At 44.8% G+C, this 17127-nt stretch overlaps 1 protein-coding gene across 5 annotated transcripts in view; it reads left to right on the top strand.

Moving 5' to 3' along the window:
- Positions 1–1811: 1811 nt before the first annotated feature.
- The window catches only part of ITGB8 (integrin subunit beta 8), a 51610-nt gene continuing 36294 nt past the window's right edge, over positions 1812–17127 (top strand). For 4 of the 5 annotated variants that reach the window (XM_049798702.1, XM_049798699.1, XM_049798701.1 and 1 more), the window contains exon 1: positions 3105–3369. In XM_049798702.1, the coding sequence (XP_049654659.1) occupies positions 3240–3369 (130 nt within the window). In that variant the 5' untranslated portion in view covers positions 3105–3239. Of the gene's footprint in view, positions 1891–3104; positions 3370–17127 lie in introns of those variants that run through there. The other variant, XM_049798703.1, reaches the window with a different exon arrangement.

The raw sequence follows: 17127 nt of genomic DNA, 5'->3' as shown, positions 1-17127 counted from the left end.
TCTTGTTAAAAGTCTCTTATGTGACCTTAGATGATTCAGTTTTCTCCATTTGTAAAACTAGAATTATTATTCAAATCTCCTGTGTAACGTTCTTTGAGAGGAGGCTTATATTATTGCATTATAAACACTATCTAAAGAACAATATATTCAAAGATGCTGTCACTGCAAAGGAAACATTTTTAAGTCTTTGGCTTCCACCATGGCAGGAATGAAACTAAAGAAATAGGGAGAAGCTCCTTTTTACATAAACCACCAGAATACTTTGAACAGTTACAGCGGCCTCAACTGATAGAGTCCTCCACTACTGGCACCTTCAGGTCTTGGCTTCTTTGTTACTGCTGCTACTGGTGACTTTTACTATTCAGGGTGCATAGTTCTTACCCAATACTGGCATCCTTTTCCTCAGTGTTTAAATTAATGAATAGCGTTCATTTCGGTTACCTTATTCTCAGATTGTATATTCAAAATTAACCATTTTTTTTCTTCCATGTTAGACTGTAGGTATTGTCTTTCTGCCTAGGATGCCAAATCCTTGGATGTCCTTCTCATAAGGAGTGGTGGATGTAAGGACTCCATTTCCTATTTGTATGGTGAACAGCCTATGCTTAGAAATTCACAAGATAAGTTATACTGTTGAGGACAAAGCCGTTTTCTTTATAATGCTTATGATAATTTAAGTTCTGATCTGATAAAGAGATTCACAGAGAATATATCCATATGGAATATTAGATGTATTCTTCCTCCCATCAGCACTACTTAGACTGTGCAGGTCAAAATCCCAAAATAGAGATCAGTTTTAGCGACTATTTCTTTTGCTGGGATTTTGTTTAAAGACACTTGCTTGTATTTCTTTGTGTCTCATCCCAGACCCTTTTTCCCAGATACATTTGAATCACCATGAATTTGCAACATCACGACCCAGGAGTTAGACATTATAGTGTCAGACAGGAGTAAATTGAGTTCAGTTCACCTGTCACAAGTGCATTTCATTTCAAAGAACGGCCCCCAGCGGAGCTCTCTTGGGACGTGTAACTCACCACTTACATAGTTTGAAATTGTGACATCTGAAATCGCGGAGCTTTTAAGTCAAGAATGCCACAATATTTGAAGTCATGTAGATGCTACCCTTTTATGTTACCATCACCTAATAGCCCCATTTGGGCCGTGGCCACTTGAGGAATGGCAGTCCAATGTCTGAAACGGTGGATTTTTCCAAGATGAAGCAGAAAGATGGTAGGTACAGCGTTTAAAAACTCCCAAGAGTGGGAGTACAGGACTGTTTCATTGCCGTCTCTTCCCCAGCAACCCTGAACAAACCCAGCGTGCGTTCGGTTTCTGACCTTTGACGCGCAGACGGTAAACCGACCTTATCGGCTCCTTGAGGCTTAGCACAGGGGCTGACAGTGCCTCAGCAGCCTTTCGTCGGCAACGACTGTGAAACAGCGCGGTATTTAGAAGGGTTGCGTTTGCACGGTTTATTAACACTGTACCCTGCGCAGGCAGACTCGGACGCTGCGTCGAGATACTCTTTTTGGATCCTGCGTGCACCGACATCTGTTCGGTGGTAACAGAAACGAAGTGATGGCACGGCGGTGGCTGGCGCTGGCGCTGAGCTCGGCCTGCAGGCCGGAGGCCGGCAGCGCTCCCGACTCCCGCGGCGGGGCCCGTCAGCCAGGCGGGCCGAGGGCCGGCCACCGCCGTGTGACAGGACGAGGTGCCCAGGTGCGCTTCACCTGCCGGCAAAACGCCACCCGCCGCCTCCTCCGGGAGCCGAGCCCTCCGGGGGAGAACAGTAAAAGCAGCGACAGGAGAGCGGGGAAGCGGCGCCGGGCTGGGCGGCACCTAGAACGCACCTAGGCCCGGCGGGGCTTTCCTGGCTCGCACTGCGAGGTACTTTCCGCCCGGGCCAGGGCACGGTTAACCTTTGCGTTACTCCCACTTGGCCCGAAGGGGTGGAAACTCCGAGCAGAAATTACTCGGGGAGGGCCACCGGCGCGATGAAAGGAGGGGCGGTACTTTGAGGTAACGTGAAGTAATCGGCGGGGGCTGAGGGGTTGCCGGAGGGGGGGGGGGGGGGCGGGGGGACGCCGCGAGGGGGAACGGAGGCGTTTCCGAGGTCCGGGGCAGCGACGGGGGGGCGGGGGGGAGTGGAGAGGAGAAGGAGGCGGCGGCGGGGGTGAGGGTCGCTCGAGCGCCCGGTTGCGGCGGCCGGCTTCACGCGGAGGGAGGACCACAGCCGCCTGCAGGGCGGAGGGCGGCCGCGCGGGGCCAAAGCAGCGGGCGAGGGGCGGCCGGGGCGGCGCAGCGCCAGCGGCCTTCGGCCGCCTCCCCGCGGCGGCCGTTGGCGGGGGGGGGGGGGGGGGGGAGCGGCGGGACGAACAATGGGCGCCGCGAGCCGCCGGCGAACAAAGAGGCGCGGGCGGGCGCAGTGACTTCACCGCCGGGCCCGGCCCCGCCCCCGCCCGCCCCCGCTCGCCCGCGGAACCTGCCCCGCTGCCGTCTCCTAGCAACCGGGGGGCGGGGGGGGGCGCCGCGGTCCCGGCGCGCACCGACCGCTGCGGGACCCGACGGCTCCGCGGGCGGCCTGGGCGGCGGCGGCGGCGCAGCACCGCCGGCCGCGCTCCCGTGCCCCCTCCCGCTTCCCCGGCCCCGGCCCCGCGGCGCGGCGCGGCGCGGAGAAGCGGCCCCGGCGACGGCGGCGGGCGGCGCCCACCTGGCGGCGCGGCGCCCCGGCGGGGGTGCGCGGCGGGGGCGGGCGGGGGCCGGCAGCCGGGGAGGGGGGCGGGGACAGCCGCCGGGCGGTTGTTTGCCTGAGAGAGGTGCGGGGCTGCCGCCGCTCCCCGCGCGGTGCCAAGTGCCTCCCCGCGGCCGGGCAGGGCGGGCGGCGGGGCGCCCGTTGCGCGCCGGGCTGGAGGCGGATGGAGGGAGCCGCTCTCCGCGCTCGGCCGGGGCCCCGCCGCCGCCGCCGCCGCTGCCGCCGGGGGGCCGCCCCACGCGGGGCGCGGGGGGCGCGGCGGGCGCTGCCCCTGAGATGCGGCGTCCCACGCCCGCCCCGCCGCCGCCGCCGCCGCCGCCGCGCGCCCTACCTGTGCCGGGCCCGCCGCCGCCCCTCCCCCGGCCCCGCCGCCGCCCCCGCGGGGGCCGGGACTGAGCGCGTCGCGGCGCCGAGACGCGGCCCCGAGGAGAGGGCGCGGGAGCGGGAGCGGGAGCCGGAGCCGGAGCGGTGCCGCCCGCGGCGCATGATGTGGGTGCCGCTGCTGGCGTGCCTGACCGCGGGGATCGTCTCCGTGCCCAAGTGCCAGCGCGGCCCCGGACCCCTCCTGGGGGCGGTCCGGCTGCTGGCGGCCGTGCCGGGACTCTGCCAGCGCCGTAAGTTGCCGAGCCCCTCGGGCCGCTCGCCGCGCCCTTGGCCGGTTGGGGTTGCGCGGGGGTGTGGGGTTTGCGCGGGGGCCCTGCGCGGGCGGAGGGCATGCCCAGGTTCGGCGGCCGCCCCCGGGGCGCAGCCCTCGCGGCCGCCCGGTGCCGCGGGCGCACGCCGCCCCGGCCGGCCAGGCGGAGCTGCCGGGCGGCGGGGCGGAGGGTACCTGCGGGGGGGAGCCCGGGCTGGAGCGGCTGGAGCATCCCCCGCCCAAGCTTCACGCTCCTTGAGTACGGCTAGCGCGAGTCCGTGGCTTTGCGTGTCCATCCCGGGGCGTCCAGCCGTTACGGAGCCGTGGCAGCCGCCCGGGAGCGTGGGGAGCCCGCGGGGAGCGTCGCCCTCCAGGGTGCTGCGGGCCCTGAAGTGCCCGGTCACCCTCTGCAAGACTCCGAGCAGCGGCACGGACCCCCCCCCCGCCCCGGGGGTCACAGACTGGGGACGGACAGTTCTGGGGAATGAAAACACTCGCTTTTACATCGTTCATATGGCATTTGGTGGCAGGGTTTAAAATGGATATTGTTGCGGGAAGATTGACTTCTCCTTACCTCGGGGTGACTGACGTGTGTGCTGGCAGTTTCCCGGGAGCTGCGGTGCGAAGGCTCTGGTAAATGTGGGCAACCCCTCAAATTGTGGAAGGGCTTCACAAACGGCCGGGCATCAGTTTTGATGCACGCAGGCCGAGAGGAGTCTGTGCAGACGTACCTTAGATCGTACAGCGGTTGATCAGACAGAGCTGTCGGGTTAGTCAAGTATTCCATAAAGGATCTTATTTAACTAGTAGCGGTCAGAAAAAGCAGATCAAGTCATCAATCACCTTTCCTTATTGTTTTTCTTCCCCTTGTGGAATAACTGCATATTCCAAGTTTAAGCCTGGAGTTAATTTAAAATGTTAACATGTAACCTCTAAAAATAAGATTTACAATGGGAACAATGTATTAGCCTTAAGTTCTTTATTGCATATGTGACAAATTCATGCCTAATTCAGTGGGATTTGCCCAGTGCTATTAAAAACAATGGAATAATTTGTTAACTTTCGTAGGATAATTTATTTTGCTTTTTTGGCTTCATATTTTGAATTCAAAACCAAACTAAATGTCAATAGGAAAAATAAAATATAGTATTATTAAATTTCTTATGAAACATGACATATTGTATTTAGCATCCCAGATTCTTTTTTATGCAGTGTAATTGAGTTGAAAGGCTAATTGAAACTTTATGGAAAGGATGGTTCTGTGCCTGAGCACAGTGCTGTGCTTGCTCATGAGTGTTAGCTCCTGCATACACACTGGCGCAAGTAATGCATGAGAACAGAATGCCATAGGGGAAGATTGTGCACAGGGCTTTTGCGCCAAAGGATGCTTGCTTGCTTGCTTTGTTGTGCTTGATAGGGAAAATATACATGGGCGATACGTCATGGGTTGCGTGTTTATTGTGACAACAGCTCCCAGATTGGGCAGACCGTAACTCAGATAGACCTTGTTTTTTCCTCTTCATTTGAAACCTCTGCTAATTCATGAAAGCTGAAAGTCACACTGAATTCTTTCCTTCATACATAATCACTTTACAGGCTGGAGCCACAGTTGAAGCGAGAAGAGTGTTTTGTTTTTCTGTGAATGAACACATGAAATTTTTCAGTAGGATTATTATTGTTGTTTGTGGCGTGTGCTTTTGACTTTTGGTTGTGATAGCTCTATCAGCCAGCGCAGCACCACCTGGATTCTTTCAACTTCTGCAGGCTGCTCCGAGAGAGACTCTGGGCAGCAACTCCATGTACAGTTACTTGGCAGCACAGCTTTGTTGAAGCAGCCACTCCTCTTTGCTTCTGCGTTGACAGTGCTGGGCATGGACAAGAGCATCATGCTGTTCCTGTGCCATCAGCAAGTTCAGTTTATTTATTTGCAGAGTTGGCAGAACCTGCATATCTGTTGCATTGAATCTCCAGTTCTAAAAGAGACTGGAATTAATATGAAGTATACATGGAACTCAGGTTGATTTGTTCTTGTTGGAGCATTTGTGGCTCTTCTAACTGAAAAATTGAGAGTTTGATGCTACCTGAGGTATTTGTTCTGCAAACTGCAGTTTGAGATGTTACTGCTTGAGGATAAGTAAAGGTAGAATTTGGCCCCGAGGCTGGAGTTACGAGGAGCACAAAAGGAAATCTCACAACGCTGTAAAGTTGCAAGTCCCAAATTAAAGGTTCTGTAAGCTCAGATAAAAAGGTTAGTGCTGCCACCTTCTACAAAGGGGTCCCTTGTTCAGTAAGTCTTACCAAAGGAAATTTGCAGTTCATTAAGCCAACTAAAACAAATACCTGACATAAGAATGGAGCTAGTTCCATAGTGATTTCTACAGATCCCAAGTTTATATTTGAACACTGAAACCTGACAAACTCCTAAAGATGTAAACCAGTGAACTGAGTAAAAGCTGGATTCTACAGCGAGAGCACGTGTATGCTTTGTGTTAGCCAGTTGTGTAAGTGCTCACTTCAGTGGAAAAGGTCAGTTCTCTTGCCTTGTTCAGAAACCAAACTGTTAAAACTCTTTAGTTTTTGTCTGCTGTATAAGCACATGGAATATGTAGGGCTTAAATAGTGGGGAATGACTGACTGGTCAAGGTTAACAGAGGACATTGGTTCAAATCTCAGCAGTGTCTCAAAACCAGTTTTTACTTATGTTAAAATCTGAAAACTAAGGTATTTGGTGCTTTCAGAAATATCTAGGTAGTCATTCCTGTATGAAGCTGAAGTAAACAGAGTTTACTTGTGATGTGTGCACAGGGAGGGGATGACGTGAAAATCTTTATCCCTAATTGAACAGTCACACAACAATTCTGCTACATAGGCATGGTTGACAAATCCCTTGACTCTTTAAAAATTGGTATTTTCAGTCTTCTTTAGAGCATCATTTGGAAAGACCAGTTTGGGGTTTGGGGAAAGTAGAGGATCTGTGATCATGGCAGGGACAACTGTTAATTGATTTATCCCAATAGCATGACTTCTGATGCCAGGCAGATTCATTCATGTTCCCTCATCTGGGTCTTTGGTGTTTTGCCCGTCTTGTCAGGTCAGATTCTCATGAGTGTTCCCTCTAGTTAGCAAGTCTCACAAATTGGTACTGTGTTACTTCTCAAAGGAATAGGAAAAGTCATTCAAACCACCCATGGGAGAACTATTTTTGAAGAGAGGTGGTCAGGTGATGACTCCACACACACAAAAAAGTTGGAAATAAATGATACATCACGATAGCTTTAACTGGTGTTTGCTGATTTCCATTCTGTGCTGGCCCATTTCCTTCTGGGGCTCAGTGGAAGAAGCTGTGTTGTATGGGATACTCAGCACTGAGACAGTTCTGCTTTTCCTAAGGCTTAAAACAATCCAAGAAGAGGAGAAAACCTATTTTTAATTTCCTGAGTCTGCATGGGTGATCTGCTCCTTAGGGATATTGCACCATCTTCGGGAAAGCCAACCTGGGTGTTTGAGAGGGCTGTAGGGTGCAGTTTTGAGGAATAGCGAGGGGGAGGTTTGCTTATCTGCACATTGCCCAAGGAGCATGTGATGCCAATGGTATGCATAAATTTGCTTTGCAGATTGTACACCTCTCATAATGTGTTGCAATTTCACGTCCCTTCAGGAGTTCTATGTAGTAGGGTTTTTTATTTTATAGTTTTTGCAAGTCCAGTGATACTGGTGGTTGCATCTATAATATTTACAATGTTTCCATGCTACAGATGTTTGAGATGGGGTAAGACTGGGAAAAGAGAGGAGAGATGGGCAGTTTACCAACTAGAAGAGCGATAACCATACTCTTGGTGCTCTGGGAAGGTTGTCTTTATGTCATTTAGGACATGCTGTTGCTGAAGGAAGTTGTGAAGGCAGCCTGAAGACTGCATGCAGCAGGAATACTCTGTAAGCAGTTTGAAGAGGCAGTAGCTTCGTTTCTGGTCCTTAAACTTTCAGGGGCTGGATCTGCAACAATTGAGTAAGCAGGAATTGGACCCCATTACTCAAGAGGCCTGAATGAATAAAATTTATTTTCCACTAAAGTACAATCTAAGTTTCATTTACATCCTCAGAGCATCAGAAGGATGTCAGAATGTGAACTTTATGGAAGCTTAAGAAAATCTTCATCAAATAAGCCCTCATCTGGTTGTACATAAGTTGACATGGGCTGCTAATATTTATCAAGACTTTTTCAGAAAGTCAGATTCATCATCATTTTGGGGAGTGGGTCCTCAGTTAGAAGGCAGGGATCTCACTTCTTTAGAATAGGCCTGACGTAAGAAACATTAGCCTTATTGTACAAGTAAAATCTACACTACATACATTAATTATTTTATTTATCACCAGTGTACATTTTTAAAACTTCATATAGCAAACCCATATTTTTTTAGTATCAGGATAGGTGTATCTTAGGCAGCGATTGGGATTTAATGAGTTCTGTCAGGGTAAGAAGGATGAGCGGAATGACTTTGTGTCCTGAGCTTTAAAGTTTGCTCAGCATTTTTAAAATATGTTAATAACACTAAAATCATATGTTATATTTTCAGGAATCATATATGTGAACTATCCTGTGCTTTTACTGTAACTGGTAATACAGATATCTTGGTATAAATCTGACTTCTCAAGTTGAATGTACTGAAAACAAAATTCTGGAGAAGAATATAAATTCCTTTGTGTTAATAAACTTTTTGTGTTTTTTCTAATCAAATTCTTAAGGCCTCGGTGTTTCTCTTCCTACTTACGTCCTCCTTTCCAGCAAAATCTGTTTTCAGAGCTCCTGTATGTGTCCATTACTGATTGCTGACTTCTGTCTAACCAGTGGAAAGACGTAATACTTCTTTCTGATCTGCTTAAATAGGGATAATTTATGATTGGCAAAGTAGCATATAGTCTGTTATTCTTCTCTAAGCACTTGAACTTTATTAAAAGTTGTTTTTTTTTTTTCTTTTGGCAGTTTACATAAATGGACTTGGGCTATTTAGTTTAGCTTTGAGGAAGGAAGTAGGGCTTTAATGAATTAGTTCACTGTCCACTGTAATGGGACCTTCCTTCAAGAAGAAAAGTAAGCTTCTTGCCAGCCATTCAGGATTCCCCCTTGTTCTGGTGGCAGAACAAGAATAACCCCTTGAGCAAAATGTAAGTGTTTCAGGATGATCGGAATTTACAGCATTAGGAAGCTGCCAAAAAGGCAACTTCTAGCTGAGACTATATTTGCCTAAATTCAAAAGTTTGCAAAGCTCCTAACTGACATTTTTTCTTCATATGATTCTATGCTTCCCATGACTTCATTGTCATATGCTTGCAGTGGTTTCTGCCTGCTATTACCTGTGGTGACAGTAATGAGTCTGAAGTATTTATAATTATCAAAATATATTCAGACAAAGATTTTAACTATAATTATTGGAAGAAGAAAATTCTGTAGCTTCAGGCAAGTGGAATGATGTTCCTGGATGCTGGATTTTTGTTTTTCTTCAGCCCCTTCTCTGCCTACTGACTTGGGAGTTAAGTTGTTAGCAACAGTATTTCATTGGGTTCAAATCTTGAAAACTTAAGTATTTTTGATATTTTGCTGTTGTTGTAGCTGTGTTATGAATACAGCTGCATGATATATCATAGCATCACAGAAGTAGTCCGAGTCCGATTAAACCAGTAACTGCCCTTTCCAAAATAAATTCTGTTCCTTCTTGGTGTTCAAGGGAATTAGGTCAAGTGAATTGGAATTGTTCTACTGTACTTAAGGGTATGATTTATTTCCATTTCATCTCTCCAGGGTGACAGAGGTTAGTACTGTGCTAAGGACAACTTGCTTCTCTCAGATGGGAACTTCTTCCTGGAAAGTTGAACAGAGATCCCATCTTCTTGTACAAACAGGAGTCCCAGGAAAAAAGAAAATTTGAGACAACTTAACACTCTGGCACAAATGATGCAAATTTACCAAAATAAAACTAATTGCATCAGCAAGCATGCTCTTCCAATCTAAGGAAAACTGTTGGATTGCATTTTGCTGTCAAAAACGTTGTGGCATTACTTCAGAACAGTAAACAAACCACTACCTGTTTAAAATCTAGGATTTGCATTTTTGAAGTCTGTCCCCCTTACAGATCATTTCAACTGCACCTGCAGACCATACACATATGTGACTACTTACTTGCAGAAGCTTGCATTCAAACAGTATATGTGCACCAGTAGTTACAGTTAGTATGCGAGTCTGCATATTTTATAGCCTGCAGTCATGTTTTGTGTAATCTTCACCCCCAAATTACAAAAAACTAACAGGCTTATATAAACCTGAAATGGAGGTTGGCCAGTGTCTGTTCCTATGCAGGTATGGTTGGGGTTGGGGGGGGAAGGGGGGGGGGCGTTGAATGTTTGTGAACAATGCATGTATCTTCTATTTCAGAAACTAATTTCTCAGTATTCTCTTAGAAGATCTTTGCGCTCATCCATTTTTGATTGATATATTCAGAAAAGCAGTGTAGTTTAACTCAGCTTTGAAGGACTTGTAATTCAGCTGTTAATTATCAAATGGGATCTTAAGAGTCTTTTGTGCTGTTATCACACAGTTAATTAAAATATGATGTCTGTTTCTGCATTCAAAGAGTATAAAAGTAACAAAAATAATTTAGAAGAAAATCCCACAAAGTTCTTACCACATTCCATTTGTCTCAGAGCCAAAAACCATGTTTGAAGATTGAAAACCCTATTGAAAAGCAAATTACTGAAATAACAAATACCAAACACTTTGTATTCCAGAAGGCAATAACATTTTTAGAAAAGCCCTGCTGAATAAATGCTCCTCCCAAACTTGTGCTCTACAGACTACAAGTCCTTAAAGAGTGACAGTTACCCTCTTAGCTTTTATTTAAATTCTTGAGGTTTTCTCATTGTGAATGTAAACTATGTATTACCTGTTCAGTGGTTTTTTTTAACCCTGACTTGTCTTCCTAATACACACATATGCACAGTTTTTGGTTTGGGGCTTTCGGTTTGTTTCAGGAAAAACTTTTGCCAAAGCACAATTTGGTTACCGTTTTTTGTTCAGAATTGAGGGACTGGTTCTGTTAGGTTTTCAGCTTTGAGAATTACAGCCTGAAACAGAGAGTAGGTTTGTTCCAACTCACAATGTACGCAGGTAAAAGTGAATTGAGCTGTTTGCATTGCTATGGCTGAAGAACCTGTGGATCGGGTGGTCTATGGTGACGCACCTTGGGAAGAAATGGCTCTGAGCTGTTGCCCACCCTCTGTGCTGCTTCTGGGTTTGTGAATGAAAGCACAGTGGCAGGAAGATGTGGTGCTTTTATGGGGCAGAAAGCAAGAATTTGGAGAAGACTAGATATGCAATAGGAAGGTAGATTAGGGAGGTGGTTGAAGGTTCCTGGTTTGAGGAAGTGCAGCTATAGAAGATGGTGGGAGATACAACTTGGACTTGTCTTTTGTTTGTGGTTGAACTTCTTAAGCGGGCAACGGTGTCTACTTTTATATTCATCATGACCTTATATTTAGGTAAAGACTTTATAGCATACACAGGAATATACTGACGATTCTAGGTTGTTGATGTGCTACTTGCTAGCATTGCTTACTAATACACAAGAAATTAAATTAGCAGTGAAATATGGCACTAGCTGTTCCAGGCTTCGCTCAAGCAGCACGACTGTATCCAGGCTGGCCAACTCCAAGGGAGATTCTAGCAGCTGGAAATGACTGCGAGTATCATGATTCCTATGCCCATGTTCCATCCTAAGAAACAAGGGAATTAACACAGCTCCACGCATCCTGAAGTTCCCTTTAAATCAAGGGATTTAATAAAAAAGATTTAAGCTCTCTGGTTCCATATGCTTTGCATTTTTATTGGTGCAAAGCTGTGCAAACAGGACCATCAAACCTGTGCCATAAAAGCTAATGGCTGTGGGAAATGAATCTCTTCTAATGATGCAATCAGAATAAATTGTCCTGTATGTTTTTATTTGCAAGAGACAGAATAGGTTGGTTTCAGAAGCCAAATAGGCTTTGACTCATTGTTTGCATGCGTGGATTGCATCAACAAAATTTAACCATCCCCTGTAAAAGCAGGAAGTTTCATAGAAAGGAGAGGCTACAAGTAAAGTTGGCCAAGAAAGAAAAATTGTGTTGTGAAAAATTTCAAGGTTACGTTGCTTGTTTTCATTCTGTATTGTGGCTTGGGAACAAAGTCAGTCTGGAGTAGTCAATAGCTCTGTCTCCCACAGTCAAGGTCATGTTTGAGGCTGTGGTTTGAATGTTGTGTTTGTGAGTCCTAACTGCTATACCAGTAGCTATTTTGGGTAGCACCTTTTCCAAAACGCTGCTATATGCATCTTTCTGACAAAATAAAAAAATCCTCTATACTGATATATATACACAAAAAACTTTATATACATCTGTGCAAGGCTTCTGTTCTCCAAGTTTTCCTCTTGAGTGATGTGCAGCATTCATGTAAGTGATGGGACTTTTCAGAGATGAGGCTAAGAAAGACACATGCAGGCTCAGAGAGGTGCCAGGACTACCTCCTTGAAGCCTAGTGTCTACATCATTCCCTAATTATGGAAGTGTCCATACGCAGCTTGGGAACTCCATCACCACGTGCCATTACACAACAGACTTCTCATACATTTGTTGTCCTCCAGCATCAGCTACAACTGTCCTTTTCTGCCAGAGCTTCTCTGATGCTGTGTTGACAGAGGTCTCCCCCTTTTCCTCCTCCCCCTTTGCCTTTGCCTTGTTCAGCTGATACCCAACATCAGTTCTCTCGAGTGGTGTCACTTGGAGCTCGCACAATGTGCAAAAAAGGAAGATCTTGGTTATTTTGCTTCGTAGCTTCCGAAGGCATGAACTCTCACACAATGAGGCAGACTGCTGCATTACTTTGCATTTTGATGGCTTTTTATATCATTAGTGTCGCTCTCAGTAATGCCTCTCGTGTTCATAGGGTAGTGTGTTCATATGGTAATGCAGATTAATTGGGGAACCCCAAAAATATCAGAGGGATATTGGCAGAGGTAGGAATGGGCATCCATATCAGTCATCAGGATTTGCTCACTAGTGATGCGTCTCACTGCATTTATCCAGATGTGTATATACACTTCTTATTTATGTCTCATTTATATCTCTTATTTTCTCTATAACCACATTATGATTTATGTCTTCCAGTATACTCCATTTTTCTTTTTAGGAACACTGTAACGCTTGGGGGTTTTGGTTTTTTTAATGACTAGTAGGAAAAAAAGGCCTAGGGTGGGTTTTTTTGGTGTGGGGCTTTTTTGTTTCTTGTTTGTTTTAATGAAAAGGTGTTCATGTTTACAGAAGTATTCTTCCTTTTACTCACTTGCTATGTTTACAGAAGTATTTTTTCCAGGGCTCGGGATTTAACAGTGCCAGTCATGTTTTGCACCTTTCTTCTACACATCTTCTCTTTCTTAGCAAACACATACGTCTCTTACATGCTGAGTTTTAGTTTACTGTTACTTCTCTTGCTGGTAAAGGATATTTTCCAATCAGTGTGCAGCTTCACTCCTGTCTGAATAATGAAACTAAAATGGACAACTATTAATAGAGAAGTGAAACCAATGAACAAATACAGTATGTAATTAAAAAAAGGGAGAGGGAAGAAAAGTTGTCTAGTATTTTTGCTCAAGTAATCTTAGGAATTTATTATAAACATAATAGATGTACAGTTTTCAAGCTGAAATCTCCTTTTCTGGGCAAGGTTGAGGACCTCTTAAAGCTGATTCTGAGGCATACCTTGTAACCCTCTTGGAAAAACTGGTGGTGACAAAATGTGTTTTTAAAGCATGGCATTGTGTGCACAAAGGGTAGAGAGAATTATTGCTTGTTTGGAAAAAGGGGGTAAACCCCCTAATTCCAGGATTAGCTTGCTTTTAGGATTGGCAGTTAAAATACAGGCACTCATTTTTTCCTTGTAATCTGAGCAAATAAGTGTCAGACACAATAATCATGGAAAAAAATCCCCCTCTGTAACATTTTTACAATGCTTTTCATTGTATCTGCACATTCAGCCAAAGTGAATTGAGAAGCTCTGCGTTAGCTGGGACAGTTACTGCCTGTCCCGTCTGCAGGAGTCATGTTTAGCTCCTGAAGAAAGACAGAAAGGTAAAGATAACTGCAGTACACTGCGTAAAAGCTGCAACTTTCCTCAGAAGAGATGCTACACGCAAGTTACTGGAGAGGGACAGCCTGGCTGATTGCTGCCCTAGAACAAGACTGGATACAGAATTTAAGGAAAAAAGCTCTCTAAAGGCCAGATAACTTTGTATCTTCTTGCCTTAACTAGTGTTCAACAGTCTGAGGACCATGATCAGGGAGTATAAGCTGCTAGTTATATTTTGGCTTTCTCTTTTAAGAAAACAAATGGTACACCCTCCAAAAACAGCACAAACATGTACCAACAGTGAAGTTGATGTAAATCTGAATTTTTGGCTGTACTTGAACAAAGTGCTGTCTGTTTGAAAACCCGTTTAACATCCCCTCTCAAATGCCAGTGTGCGTTATTGTTATTCCATCTCTGAGATAAATACCCTGATCATGATAAAGTTATTTTCATAACAGGGAGGCAGGATATGATTATAACATAAATGATATTTGTCTTGCCTTGATCCCTCTTGTTGCTGAGAGTTCAGGCTTGCCACACCTGTGATCACTGTAAATAGCTGCAGTCATTGGAGCACGGTTTTATTTTCTGGAGGAGATTGGAAAAGTGCAGTTTAACCTGCTGCGCTCACTTTTTATTATATGCATATGCCTGTGCAGTTCCCAGCACAAAATTTGGCCCTTGTTGAAAATACCTTTTGGCATACATCAGTTATAACTAAGCCAGTAGAAACTTGCCCTTAGTTTTGGCTGAACAGTAACTCAGTCTTGTCTGGACTCTGTTTTTGGTGAAGTGGCAGGAAAAATCTGAGTTCTTTTTTGAGCCAACTCATAAAAAATGTTTCTTGCTTTAGCATATGATTTCTAAAAGACACTGAGAAGTTTACACTAAATCAGTTATGGTTTCAGAGTCGGCTTATAACTAAATAATAAATATTTGGTGAATGAAAGCATGTCCATAAATGTTACCGCTGTAAGGGACTACGTACTTGGGAACTACGGTAGTGATGTAGCCAGAATGTGTCTTGGGCATTAATAAACCTTTTTCAAGTTTCTCTTTAATCCAAAAAAATCAACCTTTTGAGCCAATGGTACCAAGCTTGTCAATTGCCAATCTGTGACTTCATGTTGTGAAAATGGAGCTCTTGAGACTGGGGAGTTATCAGCAAAGAGAGTTGCATCCAGCAATACTGTATATCTCATTTGTTAAAGCGTTTCATCTGCCATGATCAGACTGAAAACCCAAATCGGTTTTAAAGGTCTTTTCTTCTGCCTTAGCAGTTTAGAAAGACACCACCTCCCCACCACCCATATTTTACCAGTCAGGCTGTATTAATAAACTAAATCAAGCTTCAATTCAATAAACTAACCATACAGAAAAAAAAAAAAAATATGGGACAACTGGTTTTTCAGTCAGTTTTCCAATGCATCTGGAAACGTGGTACAGTTGTTCAAGACATAGACGCATACTATTTTTTTTTTTAGCAAGTGCACATAACAATAAGATGTTAATGTTTTGTTACATGGTCAGTGGCATTTAATTTTGGTAAATGTGTGTTATGCAGATAGGATTATATGTTTTAAGAAAGGAGTCTCAGACATTACTGCAGGAAATTGATTAGGCCAAACTCATTATTTGGTTTACTTTGGCTTACTGATTACTTATTCCTTACCTGTACAGCTAGAAACACAGGACTCTCATTTCTTCTTGTCAACTATTCATTTTTATCAGAACAGCTCTGTCTCTTATGGTGGCTGTTAACTTGATTAGTAACTTCAAAGTTCATGTCATCTCCTCCCTCTTTTGCCCCATGGTGGTCTTAAGCCACTATTATGCTGCAGATCAGCAATTCATATCTTTCCTTGTCCTTTGACAGTTTTACCGAATCCATCACTGTACTCTCTTTTTCTTGTAATGCCTTTCACCTCTGCTGTCTTTGGTATCCAGCTGAAGATGGGAGTGATGTTTCTGTGCCAAGAACAATTGCATTCCTTTTATTTTTACTCCTTCAACAACTTTTCATCCTGTGCCTTCGCGCTTTACCACTACGGTCTAGAAGGTGTTCCGTGGCAAGCTCTACAACCCTGTGCATGTTGGTACCTACCTGGAATCCTCATCCTCGTTCTCCTCTCCTGTGGTTTGCAGTACCTTTTTCAAGGGCCTCCAGGTCTGCTCTTTCAGACTGCAGAACCTGAAGTGCTGGTGCCATCTTCTTACAAATGCAAAGAAGTTTTATTGTGTCAGTACTGAATGAGCTTGCTCTCATTTCACATCCAAGTCAAACTTGCTGTGTTTGTTTTTATAACAAGCAAACAAAAACCTTTTGGATTTTGTCTTGTTCTTTTCTGTCTCCTTAGCGACTCCTCCTTTATTTATCCTTGCCAACCTCTCCCACCCTTTAATCAGTTTTCCCTCTGTTCCAGAACCTTCCTGGGCTGCTTTTCAGCTTATTGTTTCTATCATATCTGTAAGAGTTTCCCTCCCTTTTGTATACACTTCTTTTCTCACATTGTCTGCATGGCAAAAATTGTCAACCACAGTTTATATGAAATAGAAATATGGATCTGACCTTTGAAGTTAATGAGATTGCCACTAGCCTATACGTTGTCAGCATAATGCTGCAATTGTGTTCTACTAGGGTTTTCTATCTTGTTAATACTGATAATAGTATACATGTTGTTGATACTGATAACTTACAAGCTGTGATTAGTTCCTTGGATCACCAGTTATTCAAAGTGACCTATTGAGGACTAGCTGTTCATGTGATACGGGATCTCATCTTTGAATCCATAGCTGAAATCAGTTAAATAAAGATAAAAAAGATATTTTAGTACGTGTTTTCCTAATACAGCTTCTCACTGTGAGAAGTTGCTCTCATTACTCTAAAAAGAGAGATGGTTTGCATTATTGCTGGTTGGAAAGAAAGAATCTGAGTGACAGTACATGCAGCCAAAATTTTGGATAAAAACCAACCCTTTCTTCAAACTGTTTTGAAATGATGATATGCACACTATCACAATGGACCAATTAACAGATGTAGCCTTTCCAGTATGCAGTAATTCATTTTATTTTGTTTCCAGTATATTTTATAATATGCCATGCTGAATATGCCACAAAGCAGTGCTATTACACAGCACTACTACTGTGCTGTGCACTGATGAGTCATATTATGTGCCTTCCGCATCACTCTTGGCAGGTGACTTCTGTCTCGTGTAGAGAGGCACACTGGTCTACAACAGACTTGTGCTGAATGTGCTGAAAGGATACACTAATGCTGACCTTCAAGTTGAGTTGACCAAGTCCCTTGAAAAGGCTATCTCTTCGCAATTCTGACTGCCAAAGTTTCATAGCAAAGAGTCGTAACTTAAGCAATGACCTATAAAACAAAGATCTGAAAAGGATATAAAGGACTTTGCTGATAGACCTGTTAGTAGGCATAATTTTTGCAGTTGTTAGTACAGAATGATGTGTCTTCAATCTGTGACACACGTAATGTTGGATAAATTTGTATTCGCTTCTGGAAAAAAAAAAATCTGCCTCTTCTGGGAAACTGTTCATTCCAGAAAATGCAGAGGGGGAATATTTATA

This window comes from Accipiter gentilis, chromosome 4 (genome assembly GCF_929443795.1).
Source record: "Accipiter gentilis chromosome 4, bAccGen1.1, whole genome shotgun sequence".
Classification (NCBI taxonomy): Eukaryota; Metazoa; Chordata; class Aves; order Accipitriformes; family Accipitridae; genus Astur; species Astur gentilis.
This window is presented reverse-complemented; position numbering and strand designations above follow the sequence as displayed.